The sequence below is a fragment of the Melanostigma gelatinosum genome, assembly GCF_949748355.1.
Source record: "Melanostigma gelatinosum genome assembly, chromosome: 18".
Classification (NCBI taxonomy): Eukaryota; Metazoa; Chordata; class Actinopteri; order Perciformes; family Zoarcidae; genus Melanostigma; species Melanostigma gelatinosum.
This window is the reverse complement of record NC_136651.1, coordinates 9688989-9707834: the sequence shown is the minus strand read 5'-3', so window position 1 is coordinate 9707834 and position 18846 is coordinate 9688989. Positions and strand designations below refer to the sequence as shown.

General features: G+C 40.8%; 3 protein-coding genes, 1 long non-coding RNA gene and 1 pseudogene across 11 annotated transcripts; all 5 read right to left on the bottom strand.

Annotated features, from left to right (window-relative positions):
* Nucleotides 1–859: 859 nt before the first annotated feature.
* LOC306792110 (ras-related protein Rab-9A-like) lies at nt 860–5859 on the bottom strand. 4 transcript variants are annotated; one of them, XM_079289122.1, is made up of 4 exons: nt 5137–5859; nt 2012–2046; nt 1789–1935; nt 860–939 (listed from the first exon to the last, which is right to left on the bottom strand). In XM_079289122.1, the coding sequence occupies exon 1, from the start codon at nt 5799–5801 to the stop codon at nt 5328–5330; it is 474 nt and encodes a 157-aa protein (XP_079145248.1). In that variant the 5' UTR covers nt 5802–5859; the 3' UTR covers nt 860–939; nt 1789–1935; nt 2012–2046; nt 5137–5327. The 4 variants fall into 4 exon arrangements, with proteins under 4 accessions (XP_079145248.1, XP_079145249.1, XP_079145247.1 ...); XM_079289123.1 differs by having other exon boundaries at nt 1789–1910; XM_079289121.1 differs by having other exon boundaries at nt 865–939; nt 1789–1910; nt 5332–5859.
* Nucleotides 5860–7481: 1622 nt separating this feature from the next.
* LOC306792864 (citrate synthase-lysine N-methyltransferase CSKMT, mitochondrial-like) lies at nt 7482–8117 on the bottom strand (the record flags this gene model as incomplete). Its single annotated transcript, XM_079290221.1, has 1 exon — nt 7482–8117. One exon carries the CDS (start codon nt 8115–8117, stop codon nt 7482–7484), a length of 636 nt encoding a protein of 211 aa, XP_079146347.1.
* A 719-nt stretch (nt 8118–8836) lies between these two features.
* Nucleotides 8837–9409, bottom strand: LOC306792458. Its single transcript, XR_013772811.1, has 2 exons — nt 9280–9409; nt 8837–9190 (listed from the first exon to the last, which is right to left on the bottom strand). It is a non-coding gene; the product is annotated as an uncharacterized lncRNA (long non-coding RNA).
* A 1595-nt stretch (nt 9410–11004) lies between these two features.
* On the bottom strand, nt 11005–15954 carry LOC306792399 (ras-related protein Rab-9A-like). 4 transcript variants are annotated; one of them, XM_079289494.1, is made up of 4 exons: nt 15232–15954; nt 12159–12193; nt 11936–12082; nt 11005–11086 (listed from the first exon to the last, which is right to left on the bottom strand). In XM_079289494.1, exon 1 carries the CDS (start codon nt 15894–15896, stop codon nt 15423–15425), a length of 474 nt encoding a protein of 157 aa, XP_079145620.1. In that variant the 5' UTR covers nt 15897–15954; the 3' UTR covers nt 11005–11086; nt 11936–12082; nt 12159–12193; nt 15232–15422. The 4 variants fall into 4 exon arrangements, with proteins under 4 accessions (XP_079145620.1, XP_079145621.1, XP_079145618.1 ...); XM_079289495.1 differs by having other exon boundaries at nt 11936–12057; XM_079289492.1 differs by having other exon boundaries at nt 11006–11086; nt 15427–15954.
* Nucleotides 15955–17557: 1603 nt separating this feature from the next.
* Nucleotides 17558–18287, bottom strand: LOC306792314 (citrate synthase-lysine N-methyltransferase CSKMT, mitochondrial-like; annotated as a pseudogene). Its single transcript has 2 exons — nt 18284–18287; nt 17558–18222 (listed from the first exon to the last, which is right to left on the bottom strand). The product of its transcript is annotated as a citrate synthase-lysine N-methyltransferase CSKMT, mitochondrial-like (transcript).
* Nucleotides 18288–18846: the final 559 nt, after the last annotated feature.

Sequence of the window (18846 nt, the reverse complement as noted above, 5' to 3'; positions counted from 1 at the left end):
TAGGTGAGGAGCTAGAAGAAGAGAGAGGAGAAATAGGAGTGAAGATACAATAGGAGGGAGGAGATGGGTCACAGCGAGTGGAGGAGCCAGTGCTGCGTTGTGAGGCTGGGATTCTACGGAGGATGAGCCGTGGGGAGTCGGGGTGGTTGGGGTCCGGGATGAGGAAAGACCTCCACGTGAAGCGTCGTCCCGCCTGAAGGTTTAAAAAAATAAATACAACCATCAGACCACTGCTCCACATCGTGGAAACAAACCAAGGACTGTTACATCATATAGACTTCTCTGCAGGCAGTTCTGTTAGTCATTCGATATGTGAGTCTCAATGGGAGATGATGAAAGAAACTTATCAAAGTGTTAAAATAACTGTGTGACATTCAGGTTCTTTGTTCTTACCGTGCTCCTGGTTGGAGGGACTGTGTCCGTGCTGCCAGGGTTGTAGTCTGGTGGGGGACTAGGTGAGGAGCTAGAAGAGGAGCTAGAAGAAGAGAGAGGAGAAATAGGAGTGAAGATACAATAGGAGGGAGGAGATGGGTCACAGCGAGTGGAGGAGCCAGTGCTGCGTTGTGAGGCTGGGATTCTACGGCGGATGATCCGTGGGGAGTCGGGGCGGTTGGGGTCCGGGATGAGGAAAGTCCTCCACGTGAAGCGTCGTCCCGCCTGAAGGTTTAAAAAAATAAATACAACCATCAGACCACTGCTCCACATCGTGGAAACAAACCAAGGACTGTTACATCATATAGACTTCTCTGCAGGCAGTCCTGTTAGTCATTCGGTATGTGAGTCTCAATGGGAGATGATGAAAGAAACTTATCAAAGTGTTAAAATAACTGTGTGACATTCAGGTTCTTTGTTCTTACCGTGCTCCTGGTTGGAGGGACTGTGTCCGTGCTGCCAGGGTTGTAGTCTGGTGGGGGACTAGGTGAGGAGCTAGAAGAGGAGCTAGAAGAAGAGAGAGGAGAAATAGGAGTGAAGATACAATAGGAGGGAGGAGATGGGTCACAGCGAGTGGAGGAGGAACGTAGGGGGACGTAGGGGAACTGTCGTGCCATCTGAGGGTAAAAACACACACAACCCTCAGACCACTGATCCATATCATAGTCATTTCTCATATCACATTGAAAGGATCAGTAGCACAAAGCAGTGTGACTAGATAGAAAGTAAATGTCATACAATAAATGATACGCTCGCAAAAGTATTAGCAGAAACAAACCCAGTACAGTGCAACATGTTTGCATTTGTTTCAGTGTTGTTACTGCAGGAGGCCTTCCATATGTCTACATTGACTAAAAGTCAGAAACATATCAGCACTTTTTCGATAGAAAATATCTTTTAGTGGTTCTTTCACTCTGCTGTTCATTGTGTTAATATGTATGAAAAATATCACAAGTATGTAAGAAATGTATGAATTGTGAGTTAATATGGATTAAATATATTATCATGCGTGCATCACTTGTGATCCGTATCACCGAGAAGTTATATAAATATAAAGAAACAATATTTCTATTAGCATTTCTCAGTTTAAGCTAACGCTGGACGGTCGGGTCTATAAAGCTAACGTTAGCTAACCAAGAAAGCAGCTTTTGTTCAGATAAACTTGTTTAAACTTGGTCTCAACAGTCAAAAGTCAGTCCTAGTGGATTAATATACACTGATAACTGAAAATATTATCAATATTAGGATAAACATCGGTTCAGATAGATACATAAATAAATACATAAAAAACTGTGGTGGAAAAAGTATATAAATCTCGCTTTTTTTCCTGCAAAAGTTGATCAGAATCAGACTTACCTTTATCAGTAACGTTAAGTCACGGATGCAGAAAAATCCTGGTTTGAAGGTGTTTCTTGGGAGGTTTCTTCGAGTGAAAGTAGATTTCGGCTTTTTCGAGTGAAAGTAGATTTCGGCTTTTTCTGACGGACCAACGGTTGGAACAGACTGAATTTAGAAAAAATGCACAATTTGGTAAACATGGTAACGATGGAACGTTCGACTGAGAACAGCTCGTTCTTACCTCAGAGTCTCCATCAGGTCCTCAACAGTCCTCCGCTGCACAAACAGACATTAAATACAACTTTAAGAGGAATATATCCACATGAGCTCAAATAATACAACTAACATGACATTGTGACTCAGTCTCCTGTCGCGTTTGAGAGTCACGTGACCTGCCCAGGGGTTAACCACACATTAAGTCTCCATTCAGGCCTATTTAAAAAACACGGTCTCATATAATGTCCAATAATATAGAGATGCATGTTTGCATGGAGGTTTGAGGGTGTCAGGTTGGACCCTGTCCTTGGTCCTATGTGGTCCTCCAGTGTCCACAGATTGACAGCACGTGGACCTGCTGTTTCACGTTTCCTACATTGTTGTGACAGGAAGCCAGAGTTTCAGAATAAGTGACACAAACATCAATTTGAAATAAAATGAAAACATATTTTCTGAGGTTTGTTTACTGGTCCACATCCTGTCTGTCTTTGGGCCATCGTTGGACAAATGTCTCTCCAGAGACATTACATTTACACACCCCTGCATCACACCTGTATTACTCTCTTTGATCCATTTTCTTTTGTTAAAGTAGAAACTTGATGTAACTTTACTAATTGCTATTGTGCATAGTGGCATGTATGCACATGTTAAATGAGTTGTTTAACAAGTACTTGTGGGAAGAAGCAAAGTTAGTAATGTGCACGAATGAGTTCTTTGGTCCGAAATATTCTGCTAGGATGAACACTGTACACACTTTGGTTAGATTTTAGTCTACATGATTTAAAACACTGACCAAGGACTTGCTGTCATATAATGTATGTAAATGTAGATAATGGTTGGCTGCTATGTAATAGAATTTGTCACCAAGGAATCAAACCCGAAAAACAAATGCTATTTGTACACTTGAAGCACGATTGAGATTACTTACACTTCTTTACATAATTGTTATTGTGGAAAGCATTTTGTACACAGTCTCATCTATATAGTAGTTACAGACATAGATAAAGACAAATATGATGCATATGTTCATTAACACCACTATATTTGCTGTCATCATTACTGTCTGTTTTGCTAACATGAGTAAAATATAATACAGAGATGTGTTTTATCACATCAGAGCTACAATGATCTCAATAAGTTAATGGAACAAATTGTTTTCCTGTGATGCCAATACACACATTTGTGCACTTCTAGCACTCAACCAAATTAGTTGTCAAATACTGTGTTATGCATTTGTTGGCATGTGTGTATTTGTGTGAACTTTGTAGTTTGTGGTTAGATTTTCCTTGAAAGATGTTTTGCATTCTTTACTTCACAGCTGTCACAGAAATGACACGTCTTGCTCTCTGACTCTTTCAAAACAACTAAAAATAATCATTTTTGAATTGTGATTGAGACAAAATGGCAGATAGGGCAATAGAGAGGCACAGATCTCAAATGTTTCCCAAAAACATGTCGAGACACATTACATCTGTGTAGTTGTTGTGTCCTGTGCATCTCTTTTTCTCTCACTACAGCAAAGGCATGCGAAAATCTGCCAAAAGTCAGCAACCAAAAGGAGGAAGGTTTTTGACTCTAGCCGACAGAGAGCTGAGGGTACAGACCTCCCCGCGCTCAAACCCCTCAAACCAAAGGTAAGACTACACCTTAGGGCGTAGGAGTACAATTAGATTTAATAGGAAGAGAAAAACTGCTCAAAGTTGTATATCTCCGTGTGGAATCTCTGTCCGAAAATAACTGCAAGAACAGTTTCATGACATTTGAATATGTACAATTCAGCCGATATAAACGTAGGCGCTTTCAATTGTATTTCAGTCACAAGGTTCATCTTCTACTGGGAAAGTAAGTTGATTTGTCCTTTCTTTCTGTGTACATTAGTTTTTAGTGGCACGATTAATCAGCTGAAGCCCAAATGGCGTTCCCTCAGATCCCTCACTGTTTCTGGCTTTATAGATACTGGTTTCCCCTCTTTGAGCCATTGGCTTAAATAGTCTGAGGCGTGTCAACTCATACTGGTGGTATTAGTTTAAAAACAAACACTGAATCTGTGGTATTTTCCTTTCCTTTCCACAACTATAAATCTTAAGATGTATGCATTATAATTTCATTTTCTTTAAACATAACTGTGTTGACAGTATGACCCCCTATCTTCTCAAGCTGCACTACTTCTTTTGAACCTCTTGTAGACTTATACTCTTACTCTTTGACAAGTCACCATCAGAATACAGAGCTCGGCCAAAAGTCTGTTTGTCTTAGTTTGTTCTTGTAAACTTCTCTGCTGGCTGAGACAAAGCAGCCAGGACAGAGGACAGGAGGAATGACATACTACTGTATGTGATACCTGCGTTCTTCATTATTATCATTTATAAACTTCACTCAGGACAATTTAGATTTGTTTCCAGTTATTAGTGGCTTTGCTGTTGTAAACATAACTGTTGCAGCTCTAGAACCAATATTTAGTTCTACCTAAATTACAAATAACTTCTATTCCTGTTCAGATTATTTAGTCATGAAAAAGTATTGATAAGAGTGGCTCCTTGGCCTAAAATCCTAAAGATACCTATCCGTACCTTTAGGCCACCGTAGTTCTATTAGGTACTGAGCTGAGGGTTGTGCAGTTGGTTGCAATTTGCAACCTCACCACTAGATGGATCTAAATCTCACACACTGTTCCTTTCAGGTAATTCTGATAAACCAAGACTTGTTGATCCTTGCGATTTGAATTGTGTCCAGTTAGACGTCTGTTGCTCAGCATATATATATATATATATATATATATATATATAATATATATATATATATAAATATATATATATATATATATATATAATATATATAATATATATATATATAAATATATATATATATATATAATATATATAATATATATATATATATATATAAATATATATATATATAATATATATAATATATATATATATATATAATATATATATATAAATATATATATATATAAATATATATATATAATATATATATATATATTATATATATATATATATATATATATATATATATATATTATATATATATATATATATATATATATATTATATATATATATTATATATATATATATATATATATATATATATTATATATATATATATATATATATTTGGTCATTACCTTTCTCTGATGACTTGTGACCCGTGTGTTAGAAAATCAAGTGGCACCCTTTGTCTTTGTTCTAGTCGTTCCTTTCGCTCCCTCTCCCACCTCTGCTCCTCATCTTCTTCCCCAGCACATTCACCTGAGGCTTGTGGGACTTCTATAACACATATGGATTGACATGAGACAAATCAATTGTCCGTCATCACTTACAAGGGCAATGGACCCCACAATGGCCGCAATATAGTGTACTCCTGGCACCATTGCTTAGCCTCCTCGGATGACACCTGCCTTTCTGTCACATCCACTTTGTTGCCCAAGACCACGAATGGAAACGTCTCTGGCTCCTTGACATCTGCGTAGTAGATGAACTCCTTCTTCCAGTTGCCTAAATTGAGAAAACTCTGGTTGTCATCGACACTGAAGGTGAGCAGGCAGCAGTCGGAGCCACGATAGAAAGGAGTCCTCAAGCTGCGGAAGCGCTCCTGGCCAGCAGTATCCCAGATCTGTAGGGTCACCTGGTGGCCATCTACCTCCAGTTCCTTGTTGAGGAACTCCACGCCAATGGTGTGGAAGAGGTGCGCATCAAACTTGTTGGTAACGTAACGATTCATGATGGAGCTTTTTCCGACACCGCCATCACCCAGCAGAATGACTTTGAGCAGGGATGTCTTTGTCGTCATGGCTGTTCAATCCCGATCGACCACTTTAGAATAATTTACCTAATGGAGAGATGCAATGTGTAAGAGACATTTGTATTGCCTGCATGACACTGTAATATAATTTTGAAAAAATTGCAAGCAATTAGCACTTTACTCTAGACACACAATTTGTGGAAGAAATGTTTGAGCCTTTTTTTTTTTATCTTACTCCTGATAGATTTTGGCCTCCTCCACTTGTCCAGATCATGTGCTGTAGACCCCGGTCCTTGGTCACATGCTCATATATTTAATATTGATGTGAGCAGCCATATAACGTTAGGTAACGTTAACGTTCAACCAGCTGTAAAACACCAGTTTCCTGATTAACAGATGGCCCAATGAAGCATAAGCTGCTTACAAACGTTCACTGTTTGTGAGCACTCTTACCTGATATAAAGATTTAGCTTGTCAAGATAACGCAAACACACTAATAAACTAATAGCTGAAACATGCTAGCACACAAGTAGAGTTAAGTCTAAGTTGCGGGTATATCAGCTGGTTACGCGTTAGCTAAGCTAAGCTAACATGAAAAAAAGAAAACAAGTGAACACAGCTGGAGTTAGGTTCTTCAAATATACTGCACGAATTACATTCGCTAGCTTACCTGTGGGCGATATTGCTAGTAACGTACCTTACAGTTTGGGCCAAGCAGCTACTGAGTCAACGAGAAACAGAACACGAAACCACTGAATTAATATTAAAGCCTGTTTGACAGCTCCTCGCCTTGGTGTGGCTCGAGATAACGTCAGGTCGCACGTTTCCTGGTGAACTCCAAAGGCTCGATGCTAACGCAGCTAGCTGCTAACAAGCTAACGCTACATGGGCGCATCGGGTCATGTGATCTTGTCAGACAGAAACAACCAACGAGAGCTGAGAAAACATTACAAGCCCTTATGACCACAGACTGTGTGTTACAACGTATACACACAATATTATTCACAGAGTTGCACGTTATATAGTTTGATAAATTAATTTCAAACAGCGTGTCTATTTGTCTTCCCATATTCTCCGTCGGTGACACATCTTTTACTTCTTTGTAGTTTTCATGCTCAACCAGCAGAGAGCGACATTTAACCATAGACTTTGTGCATTTAACCAACGTCACTTTAAAGTCCCCATTTCTGATTTTGCTTTGTTCATTTAGCTGCTATCTGCCAGCATCTCAGCTGCACTCAAATCCACTAGAGCCCATCGAAAAAACACTATATGTAGTAGACCAGGGGTGCCCACACTTTTTCGGCTTGAGAGCTACTTTTAAAATGACCAAGTCAAAATGATCTACCTACATTAAAAATGCTGAATATCTATATATATATATATATATATATATTTATTTTTTTTGGTCATTAACTTACTCTGATGACTTGTGACCCGTGTGTTAGAAAATCAAGTGGCAAATCGCGATCGACATATTGGGCACCCCTGGTTTAAGTGGTTTGTCAACTTTTATCATTTCATAAAGAGGTCATTCTTTACCTTCAGGTTATTTTATAAGTAGTAAATCTATTGTCTCTGCTGTCGGAATGTGGAGGTCCAGTTTGGTGGATAACTCACTCTGTCTGTGTACCTTATCAATTACTTTTTACAATCACTTCAGTAGTTTACTCATTTAATATTATCACCATCCAGATGAAGAAAGTTGCTATACAATAGAGCGAGGAGTCACTTGGTAGCAGTAGTCAGTCCCCTTAGCTCCCCAACCTCCTGCACCCCAACATCTGCTGCCATCAACCCCGGCTCCTGTGCCTCCGTCTCCAGCCACAGCAGCCTGGCATCAGGGTCTTCATCAGAGAACTGGAGCAGAGACCCTGAGCTCCGCAACACCGACAAACACTGCTTCAGCACCTGATTGGCCTTCCATTTCCCTTCCTTAGACCTCAACAAGGCATCTGTGGTGCCCTTATCAACTATAAGGTCCACACTGCTACAACCGTAGTGCTCGTGGAGCTGTGTGCAGTCCAGCTCTACGAACTCAAGCCGAGAGGAAAGATTGTGAGCTTGAATGGCTTTGGTTTGGACGTGTTCATGCATTAGTCGCACAGCTATGGGGGAAATGTCTGCACAAGTGACCCGGACCGGGAGAGGAGAGCGTCTGTAAATACAGGGCCCGAAAGCAGAAGTGCCACAGCCCATAGCCAGGACTTGGAGCAAACCGTCTGGGTGGGGCTTGGTCTGCAATAGGGGCATAATGAAGTCCCGGACAGCATCGAAGCCAAAGAACCACTCAAAGTGTTTGAAGGTGTTTGTGCTGCTGCTGCTCTCAGTGTAGAAGCGGTCCCAAGTTGCTTTCTTATCCATGTTTTCAATCAGTTCAGCTAGGCAGAAACACAGATGGGATTATGTCACGAGTTAGTGAGTGAACATTAGCAGTAAAACACATACAACTTGCCTTAATGCCTCCATCCTTCTGTCATATTTGGAGGGACTTTATGCTGAAGTAAATTTAAAATCCATCAATTTAATGTGTCAAATGTCTTTTCTTTTAATATATGATTTAAGACCTTTTCTTGGGTCCTTAGAAGCCACTAAGCTCGGCATGAAGACGATCTACCAAGCTGACAAACTCAAATGACTCACATTGCTCATTAAAATAAAAAAGCAACATACACTCAACAGTCCTGCATTGAATCCTCCCTTTGTGTACTTTATAATGCTCAGTTCATCTTTAAACTGTTAAATAGATGTGTTGATGTATCCAGGCTGTGTTATATTAGACTGCATTAGCTTGGTGTTGCCAACAAGTTTGCAACTGAGTGTGACGTTATTGCACAACAAAGTGCTACTTTGTCAGCTTCTGTAGCTAACATATCGGTGACAATTAGGTAAGACATCAGTGCACACACCTGCAACTCACTTTAACTTTTCTTTCTTACTTATTTGGAGGTTCACGCTATTCCCCCCCAGACCACTCGCTGTGTGCAGACACCCTGCCTGAGTCTCGGTGCAGTGACAATACAATCAAAGGTGTTATGATGTGGTGCGTTCATGGACCCAAATGCAGACTCAGGACAGCAGAGTTATATTTCAAAAAACAATTTTATTTATTTCTCTCAGGCAGAGGAAAAGACAGGAAATACATAGTCAAAAAGGAGGCGTCTCTATGCGCTCCGCATGGGTCCAAGCCGGAAAGTGGCAAAATCCTCTGAGCGGCTGACGAAGCCGACAGGTAAACAGTCACGTCAAACACAGAGGCGCGTCCTCGCGCTCCGCTCTGATCCTAGCCGGAAAGTGGCTGGCAGGCAGGCTGGAACGTCTGTGTGATACCCGAGGCTCGACACAGGAACGCCAAGACTACACAGTTGATCTCCGAGGAACTAACTGGAAGGCTTCTTCGTGCAGGTGAAAACCCGAGGCTCGACACTGGACGGCAGCTAAATTGAACACAAAAACAGATTGTTAGAGCTAGAAGAGCTAGAAGAGGAGCTAGAAGAAGAGAGAGGAGAAATAGGAGTGAAGATACAATAGGAGGGAGGAGATGGGTCACAGCGAGTGGAGGAGCCAGTACTGCGTTGTGAGGCTGGGATTCTACGGAGGATGAGCCGTGGGGAGTCGGGGCGGTTGGGGTCCGGGATGAGGAAAGACTTCCACGTGAAGCGTTGTCCCGCCTGAAGGTTTAAAAAAATAAATACAACCATCAGACCACTGCTCCACATCGTGGAAACAAACCAAGGACTGTTACATCATATAGACTTCTCTGCAGGCAGTTCTGTTAGTCATTCGGTATGTGAGTCTCAATGGGAGATGATGAAAGAAACTTATCAAAGTGTTAAAATAACTGTGTGACATTCAGGTTCTTTGTTCTTACCGTGCTCCTGGTTGGAGGGACTGTGTCCGTGCTGCCAGGGTTGTAGTCTGGTGGGGGACTAGGTGAGGAGCTAGAAGAGGAGCTAGAAGAAGAGAGAGGAGAAATAGGAGTGAAGATACAATAGGAGGGAGGAGATGGGTCACAGCGAGTGGAGGAGCCAGTGCTGCGTTGTGAGGCTGGGATTCTACGGAGGATGAGCCGTGGGGAGTCGGGGCGGTTGGGGTCCGGGATGAGGAAAGACTTCCACGTGAAGCGTTGTCCCGCCTGAAGGTTTAAAAAAATAAATACAACCATCAGACCACTGCTCCACATCGTGGAAACAAACCAAGGACTGTTACATCATATAGACTTCTCTGCAGGCAGTTCTGTTAGTCATTCGGTATGTGAGTCTCAATGGGAGATGATGAAAGAAACTTATCAAAGTGTTAAAATAACTGTGTGACATTCAGGTTCTTTGTTCTTACCGTGCTCCTGGTTGGAGGGACTGTGTCCGTGCTGCCAGGGTTGTAGTCTGGTGGGGGACTAGGTGAGGAGCTAGAAGAAGAGAGAGGAGAAATAGGAGTGAAGATACAATAGGAGGGAGGAGATGGGTCACAGCGAGTGGAGGAGCCAGTGCTGCGTTGTGAGGCTGGGATTCTACGGAGGATGAGCCGTGGGGAGTCGGGGTGGTTGGGGTCCGGGATGAGGAAAGACCTCCACGTGAAGCGTCGTCCCGCCTGAAGGTTTAAAAAAATAAATACAACCATCAGACCACTGCTCCACATCGTGGAAACAAACCAAGGACTGTTACATCATATAGACTTCTCTGCAGGCAGTTCTGTTAGTCATTCGATATGTGAGTCTCAATGGGAGATGATGAAAGAAACTTATCAAAGTGTTAAAATAACTGTGTGACATTCAGGTTCTTTGTTCTTACCGTGCTCCTGGTTGGAGGGACTGTGTCCGTGCTGCCAGGGTTGTAGTCTGGTGGGGGACTAGGTGAGGAGCTAGAAGAGGAGCTAGAAGAAGAGAGAGGAGAAATAGGAGTGAAGATACAATAGGAGGGAGGAGATGGGTCACAGCGAGTGGAGGAGCCAGTGCTGCGTTGTGAGGCTGGGATTCTACGGCGGATGATCCGTGGGGAGTCGGGGCGGTTGGGGTCCGGGATGAGGAAAGTCCTCCACGTGAAGCGTCGTCCCGCCTGAAGGTTTAAAAAAATAAATACAACCATCAGACCACTGCTCCACATCGTGGAAACAAACCAAGGACTGTTACATCATATAGACTTCTCTGCAGGCAGTCCTGTTAGTCATTCGGTATGTGAGTCTCAATGGGAGATGATGAAAGAAACTTATCAAAGTGTTAAAATAACTGTGTGACATTCAGGTTCTTTGTTCTTACCGTGCTCCTGGTTGGAGGGACTGTGTCCGTGCTGCCAGGGTTGTAGTCTGGTGGGGGACTAGGTGAGGAGCTAGAAGAGGAGCTAGAAGAAGAGAGAGGAGAAATAGGAGTGAAGATACAATAGGAGGGAGGAGATGGGTCACAGCGAGTGGAGGAGGAACGTAGGGGGACGTAGGGGAACTGTCGTGCCATCTGAGGGTAAAAACACACACAACCCTCAGACCACTGATCCATATCATAGTCATTTCTCATATCACATTGAAAGGATCAGTAGCACAAAGCAGTGTGACTAGATAGAAAGTAAATGTCATACAATAAATGATACGCTCGCAAAAGTATTAGCAGAAACAAACCCAGTACAGTGCAACATGTTTGCATTTGTTTCAGTGTTGTTACTGCAGGAGGCCTTCCATATGTCTACATTGACTAAAAGTCAGAAACATATCAGCACTTTTTCGATAGAAAATATCTTTTAGTGGTTCTTTCACTCTGCTGTTCATTGTGTTAATATGTATGAAAAATATCACAAGTATGTAAGAAATGTATGAATTGTGAGTTAATATGGATTAAATATATTATCATGCGTGCATCACTTGTGATCCGTATCACCGAGAAGTTATATAAATATAAAGAAACAATATTTCTATTAGCATTTCTCAGTTTAAGCTAACGCTGGACGGTCGGGTCTATAAAGCTAACGTTAGCTAACCAAGAAAGCAGCTTTTGTTCAGATAAACTTGTTTAAACTTGGTCTCAACAGTCAAAAGTCAGTCCTAGTGGATTAATATACACTGATAACTGAAAATATTATCAATATTAGGATAAACATCGGTTCAGATAGATACATAAATAAATACATAAAAAACAGTGGTGGAAAAAGTATATAAATCTCGCTTTTTTTCCTGCAAAAGTTGATCAGAATCAGACTTACCTTTATCAGTAACGTTAAGTCACGGATGCAGAAAAATCCTGGTTTGAAGGTGTTTCTTGGGAGGTTTCTTCGAGTGAAAGTAGATTTCGGCTTTTTCGAGTGAAAGTAGATTTCGGCTTTTTCTGACGGACCAACGGTTGGAACAGACTGAATTTAGAAAAAATGCACAATTTGGTAAACATGGTAACGATGGAACGTTCGACTGAGAACAGCTCGTTCTTACCTCAGAGTCTCCATCAGGTCCTCAACAGTCCTCCGCTGCACAAACAGACATTAAATACAACTTTAAGAGGAATATATCCACATGAGCTCAAATAATACAACTAACATGACATTGTGACTCAGTCTCCTGTCGCGTTTGCGAGTCACGTGACCTGCCCAGGGGTTAACCACACATTAAGTCTCCATTCAGGCCTATTTAAAAAACACGGTCTCATATAATGTCCAATAATATAGAGATGCATGTTTGCATGGAGGTTTGAGGGTGTCAGGTTGGACCCTGTCCTTGGTCCTATGTGGTCCTCCAGTGTCCACAGATTGACAGCACGTGGACCTGCTGTTTCACGTTTCCTACATTGTTGTGACAGGAAGCCAGAGTTTCAGAATAAGTGACACAAACATCAATTTGAAATAAAATGAAAACATATTTTCTGAGGTTTGTTTACTGGTCCACATCCTGTCTGTCTTTGGGCCATCGTTGGACAAATGTCTCTCCAGAGACATTACATTTACACACCCCTGCATCACACCTGTATTACTCTCTTTGATCCATTTTCTTTTGTTAAAGTAGAAACTTGATGTAACTTTACTAATTGCTATTGTGCATAGTGGCATGTATGCACATGTTAAATGAGTTGTTTAACAAGTACTTGTGGGAAGAAGCAAAGTTAGTAATGTGCACGAATGAGTTCTTTGGTCCGAAATATTCTGCTAGGATGAACACTGTACACACTTTGGTTAGATTTTAGTCTACATGATTTAAAACACTGACCAAGGACTTGCTGTCATATAATGTATGTAAATGTAGATAATGGTTGGCTGCTATGTAATAGAATTTGTCACCAAGGAATCAAACCCGAAAAACAAATGCTATTTGTACACTTGAAGCACGATTGAGATTACTTACACTTCTTTACATAATTGTTATTGTGGAAAGCATTTTGTACACAGTCTCATCTATATAGTAGTTACAGACATAGATAAAGACAAATATGATGCATATGTTCATTAACACCACTATATTTGCTGTCATCATTACTGTCTGTTTTGCTAACATGAGTCAAATATAATACAGAGATGTGTTTTATCACATCAGAGCTACAATGATCTCAATAAGTTAATGGAACAAATTGTTTTCCTGTGATGCCAATACACACATTTGTGCACTTCTAGCACTCAACCAAATTAGTTGTCAAATACTGTGTTATGCATTTGTTGGCATGTGTGTATTTGTGTGAACTTTGTAGTTTGTGGTTAGATTTTCCTTGAAAGATGTTTTGCATTCTTTACTTCACAGCTGTCACAGAAATGACACGTCTTGCTCTCTGACTCTTTCAAAACAACTAAAAATAATCATTTTTGAATTGTGATTGAGACAAAATGGCAGATAGGGCAATAGAGAGGCACAGATCTCAAATGTTTCCCAAAAACATGTCGAGACACATTACATCTGTGTAGTTGTTGTGTCCTGTGCATCTCTTTTTCTCTCACTACAGCAAAGGCATGCGAAAATCTGCCAAAAGTCAGCAACCAAAAGGAGGAAGGTTTTTGACTCTAGCCGACAGAGAGCTGAGGGTACAGACCTCCCCGCGCTCAAACCCCTCAAACCAAAGGTAAGACTACACCTTAGGGCGTAGGAGTACAATTAGATTTAATAGGAAGAGAAAAACTGCTCAAAGTTGTATATCTCCGTGTGGAATCTCTGTCCGAAAATAACTGCAAGAACAGTTTCATGACATTTGAATATGTACAATTCAGCCGATATAAACGTAGGCGCTTTCAATTGTATTTCAGTCACAAGGTTCATCTTCTACTGGGAAAGTAAGTTGATTTGTCCTTTCTTTCTGTGTACATTAGTTTTTAGTGGCACGATTAATCAGCTGAAGCCCAAATGGCGTTCCCTCAGATCCCTCACTGTTTCTGGCTTTATAGATACTGGTTTCCCCTCTTTGAGCCATTGGCTTAAATAGTCTGAGGCGTGTCAACTCATACTGGTGGTATTAGTTTAAAAACAAACACTGAATCTGTGGTATTTTCCTTTCCTTTCCACAACTATAAATCTTAAGATGTATGCATTATAATTTCATTTTCTTTAAACATAACTGTGTTGACAGTATGACCCCCTATCTTCTCAAGCTGCACTACTTCTTTTGAACCTCTTGTAGACTTATACTCTTACTCTTTGACAAGTCACCATCAGAATACAGAGCTCGGCCAAAAGTCTGTTTGTCTTAGTTTGTTCTTGTAAACTTCTCTGCTGGCTGAGACAAAGCAGCCAGGACAGAGGACAGGAGGAATGACATACTACTGTATGTGATACCTGCGTTCTTCATTATTATCATTTATAAACTTCACTCAGGACAATTTAGATTTGTTTCCAGTTATTAGTGGCTTTGCTGTTGTAAACATAACTGTTGCAGCTCTAGAACCAATATTTAGTTCTACCTAAATTACAAATAACTTCTATTCCTGTTCAGATTATTTAGTCATGAAAAAGTATTGATAAGAGTGGCTCCTTGGCCTAAAATCCTAAAGATACCTATCCGTACCTTTAGGCCACCGTAGTTCTATTAGGTACTGAGCTGAGGGTTGTGCAGTTGGTTGCAATTTGCAACCTCACCACTAGATGGATCTAAATCTCACACACTGTTCCTTTCAGGTAATTCTGATAAACCAAGACTTGTTGATCCTTGCGATTTGAATTGTGTCCAGTTAGACGTCTGTTGCTCAGCATATATATATATATATATATATATATATATATATATATAATATATATAATATATATATATATATATATATATATATATATAAATATATATATATATATATATATATATATAAATATATATATATAATATATATAATATATATAATATATATATATATATATATATATATATAATATATATAATATATATATATAAATATATATATATATAAATATATATAATATATATATATATATATTATATATATATATATAATATATATATATATATATATATATATATATATTATATATATATATATATATATATATTATATATATAAATATATATATATTTGGTCATTACCTTTCTCTGATGACTTGTGACCCGTGTGTTAGAAAATCAAGTGGCACCCTTTGTCTTTGTTCTAGTCGTTCCTTTCGCTCCCTCTCCCACCTCTGCTCCTCATCTTCTTCCCCAGCACATTCACCTGAGGCTTGTGGGACTTCTATAACACATATGGATTGACATGAGACAAATCAATTGTCCGTCATCACTTACAAGGGCAATGGACCCCACAATGGCCGCAATATAGTGTACTCCTGGCACCATTGCTTAGCCTCCTCGGATGACACCTGCCTTTCTGTCACATCCACTTTGTTGCCCAAGACCACGAATGGAAACGTCTCTGGCTCCTTGACATCTGCGTAGTAGATGAACTCCTTCTTCCAGTTGCCTAAATTGAGAAAACTCTGGTTGTCATCGACACTGAAGGTGAGCAGGCAGCAGTCGGAGCCACGATAGAAAGGAGTCCTCAAGCTGCGGAAGCGCTCCTGGCCAGCAGTATCCCAGATCTGTAGGGTCACCTGGTGGCCATCTACCTCCAGTTCCTTGTTGAGGAACTCCACGCCAATGGTGTGGAAGAGGTGCGCATCAAACTTGTTGGTAACGTAACGATTCATGATGGAGCTTTTTCCGACACCGCCATCACCCAGCAGAATGACTTTGAGCAGGGATGTCTTTGTCGTCATGGCTGTTCAATCCCGATCGACCACTTTAGAATAATTTACCTAATGGAGAGATGCAATGTGTAAGAGACATTTGTATTGCCTGCATGACACTGTAATATAATTTTGAAAAAATTGCAAGCAATTAGCACTTTACTCTAGACACACAATTTGTGGAAGAAATGTTTGAGCCTTTTTTTTTTATCTTACTCCTGATAGATTTTGGCCTCCTCCACTTGTCCAGATCATGTGCTGTAGACCCCGGTCCTTGGTCACATGCTCATATATTTAATATTGATGTGAGCAGCCATATAACGTTAGGTAACGTTAACGTTCAACCAGCTGTAAAACACCAGTTTCCTGATTAACAGATGGCCCAATGAAGCATAAGCTGCTTACAAACGTTCACTGTTTGTGAGCACTCTTACCTGATATAAAGATTTAGCTTGTCAAGATAACGCAAACACACTAATAAACTAATAGCTGAAACATGCTAGCACACAAGTAGAGTTAAGTCTAAGTTGCGGGTATATCAGCTGGTTACGCGTTAGCTAAGCTAAGCTAACATGAAAAAAAGAAAACAAGTGAACACAGCTGGAGTTAGGTTCTTCAAATATACTGCACGAATTACATTCGCTAGCTTACCTGTGGGCGATATTGCTAGTAACGTACCTTACAGTTTGGGCCAAGCAGCTACTGAGTCAACGAGAAACAGAACACGAAACCACTGAATTAATATTAAAGCCTGTTTGACAGCTCCTCGCCTTGGTGTGGCTCGAGATAACGTCAGGTCGCACGTTTCCTGGTGAACTCCAAAGGCTCGATGCTAACGCAGCTAGCTGCTAACAAGCTAACGCTACATGGGCGCATCGGGTCATGTGATCTTGTCAGACAGAAACAACCAACGAGAGCTGAGAAAACATTACAAGCCCTTATGACCACAGACTGTGTGTTACAACGTATACACACAATATTATTCACAGAGTTGCACGTTATATAGTTTGATAAATTAATTTCAAACAGCGTGTCTATTTGTCTTCCCATATTCTCCGTCGGTGACACATCTTTTACTTCTTTGTAGTTTTCATGCTCAACCAGCAGAGAGCGACATTTAACCATAGACTTTGTGCATTTAACCAACGTCACTTTAAAGTCCCCATTTCTGATTTTGCTTTGTTCATTTAGCTGCTATCTGCCAGCATCTCAGCTGCACTCAAATCCACTAGAGCCCATCGAAAAAACACTATATGTAGTAGACCAGGGGTGCCCACACTTTTTCGGCTTGAGAGCTACTTTTAAAATGACCAAGTCAAAATGATCTACCTACATTAAAAATGCTGAATATCTATATATATATATATATATATATATATTTATTTTTTTTGGTCATTAACTTACTCTGATGACTTGTGACCCGTGTGTTAGAAAATCAAGTGGCAAATCGCGATCGACATATTGGGCACCCCTGGTTTAAGTGGTTTGTCAACTTTTATCATTTCATAAAGAGGTCATTCTTTACCTTCAGGTTATTTTATAAGTAGTAAATCTATTGTCTCTGCTGTCGGAATGTGGAGGTCCAGTTTGGTGGATAACTCACTCTGTCTGTGTACCTTATCAATTACTTTTTACAATCACTTCAGTAGTTTACTCATTTAATATTATCACCATCCAGATGAAGAAAGTTGCTATACAATAGAGCGAGGAGTCACTTGGTAGCAGTAGTCAGTCCCCTTAGCTCCCCAACCTCCTGCACCCCAACATCTGCTGCCATCAACCCCGGCTCCTGTGCCTCCGTCTCCAGCCACAGCAGCCTGGCATCAGGGTCTTCATCAGAGAACTGGAGCAGAGACCCTGAGCTCCGCAACACCGACAAACACTGCTTCAGCACCTGATTGGCCTTCCATTTCCCTTCCTTAGACCTCAACAAGGCATCTGTGGTGCCCTTATCAACTATAAGGTCCACACTGCTACAACCGTAGTGCTCGTGTGCAGTCCAGCTCTACGAACTCAAGCCGAGAGGAAAGATTGTGAGCTTGAATGGCTTTGGTTTGGACGTGTTCATGCATTAGTCGCACAGCTATGGGGGAAATGTCTGCACAAGTGACCCGGACCGGGAGAGGAGAGCGTCTGTAAATACAGGGCCCGAAAGCAGAAGTGCCACAGCCCATAGCCAGGACTTGGAGCAAACCGTCTGGGTGGGGCTTGGTCTGCAATAGGGGCATAATGAAGTCCCGGACAGCATCGAAGCCAAAGAACCACTCAAAGTGTTTGAAGGTGTTTGTGCTGCTGCTGCTCTCAGTGTAGAAGCGGTCCCAAGTTGCTTTCTTATCCATGTTTTCAATCAGTTCAGCTAGGCAGAAACACAGATGGGATTATGTCACGAGTTAGTGAGTGAACATTAGCAGTAAAACACATACAACTTGCCTTAATGCCTCCATCCTTCTGTCATATTTGGAGGGACTTTATGCTGAAGTAAATTTAAAATCCATCAATTTAATGTGTCAAATGTCTTTTCTTTTAATATATGATTTAAGACCTTTTCTTGGGTCCTTAGAAGCCACTAAGCTCGGCATGAAGACGATCTACCAAGCTGACAAACTCAAATGACTCACATTGCTCATTAAAATAAAAAAGCAACATACACTCAACAGTCCTGCATTGAATCCTCCCTTTGTGTACTTTATAATGCTCAGTTCATCTTTAAACTGTTAAATAGATGTGTTGATGTATCCAGGCTGTGTTATATTAGACTGCATTAGCTTGGTGTTGCCAACAAGTTTGCAACTGAGTGTGACGTTATTGCACAACAAAGTGCTACTTTATGGTCAGCTTCTGTAGCTAACATATCGGTGACAATTAGGTAAGACATCAGTGCACACACCTGCAACTCACTTTAACTTTTCTTTCTTACTTATTTGGAGGTTCACGCTATTCCCCCCCAGACCACTCGCTGTGTGCAGACACCCTGCCTGAG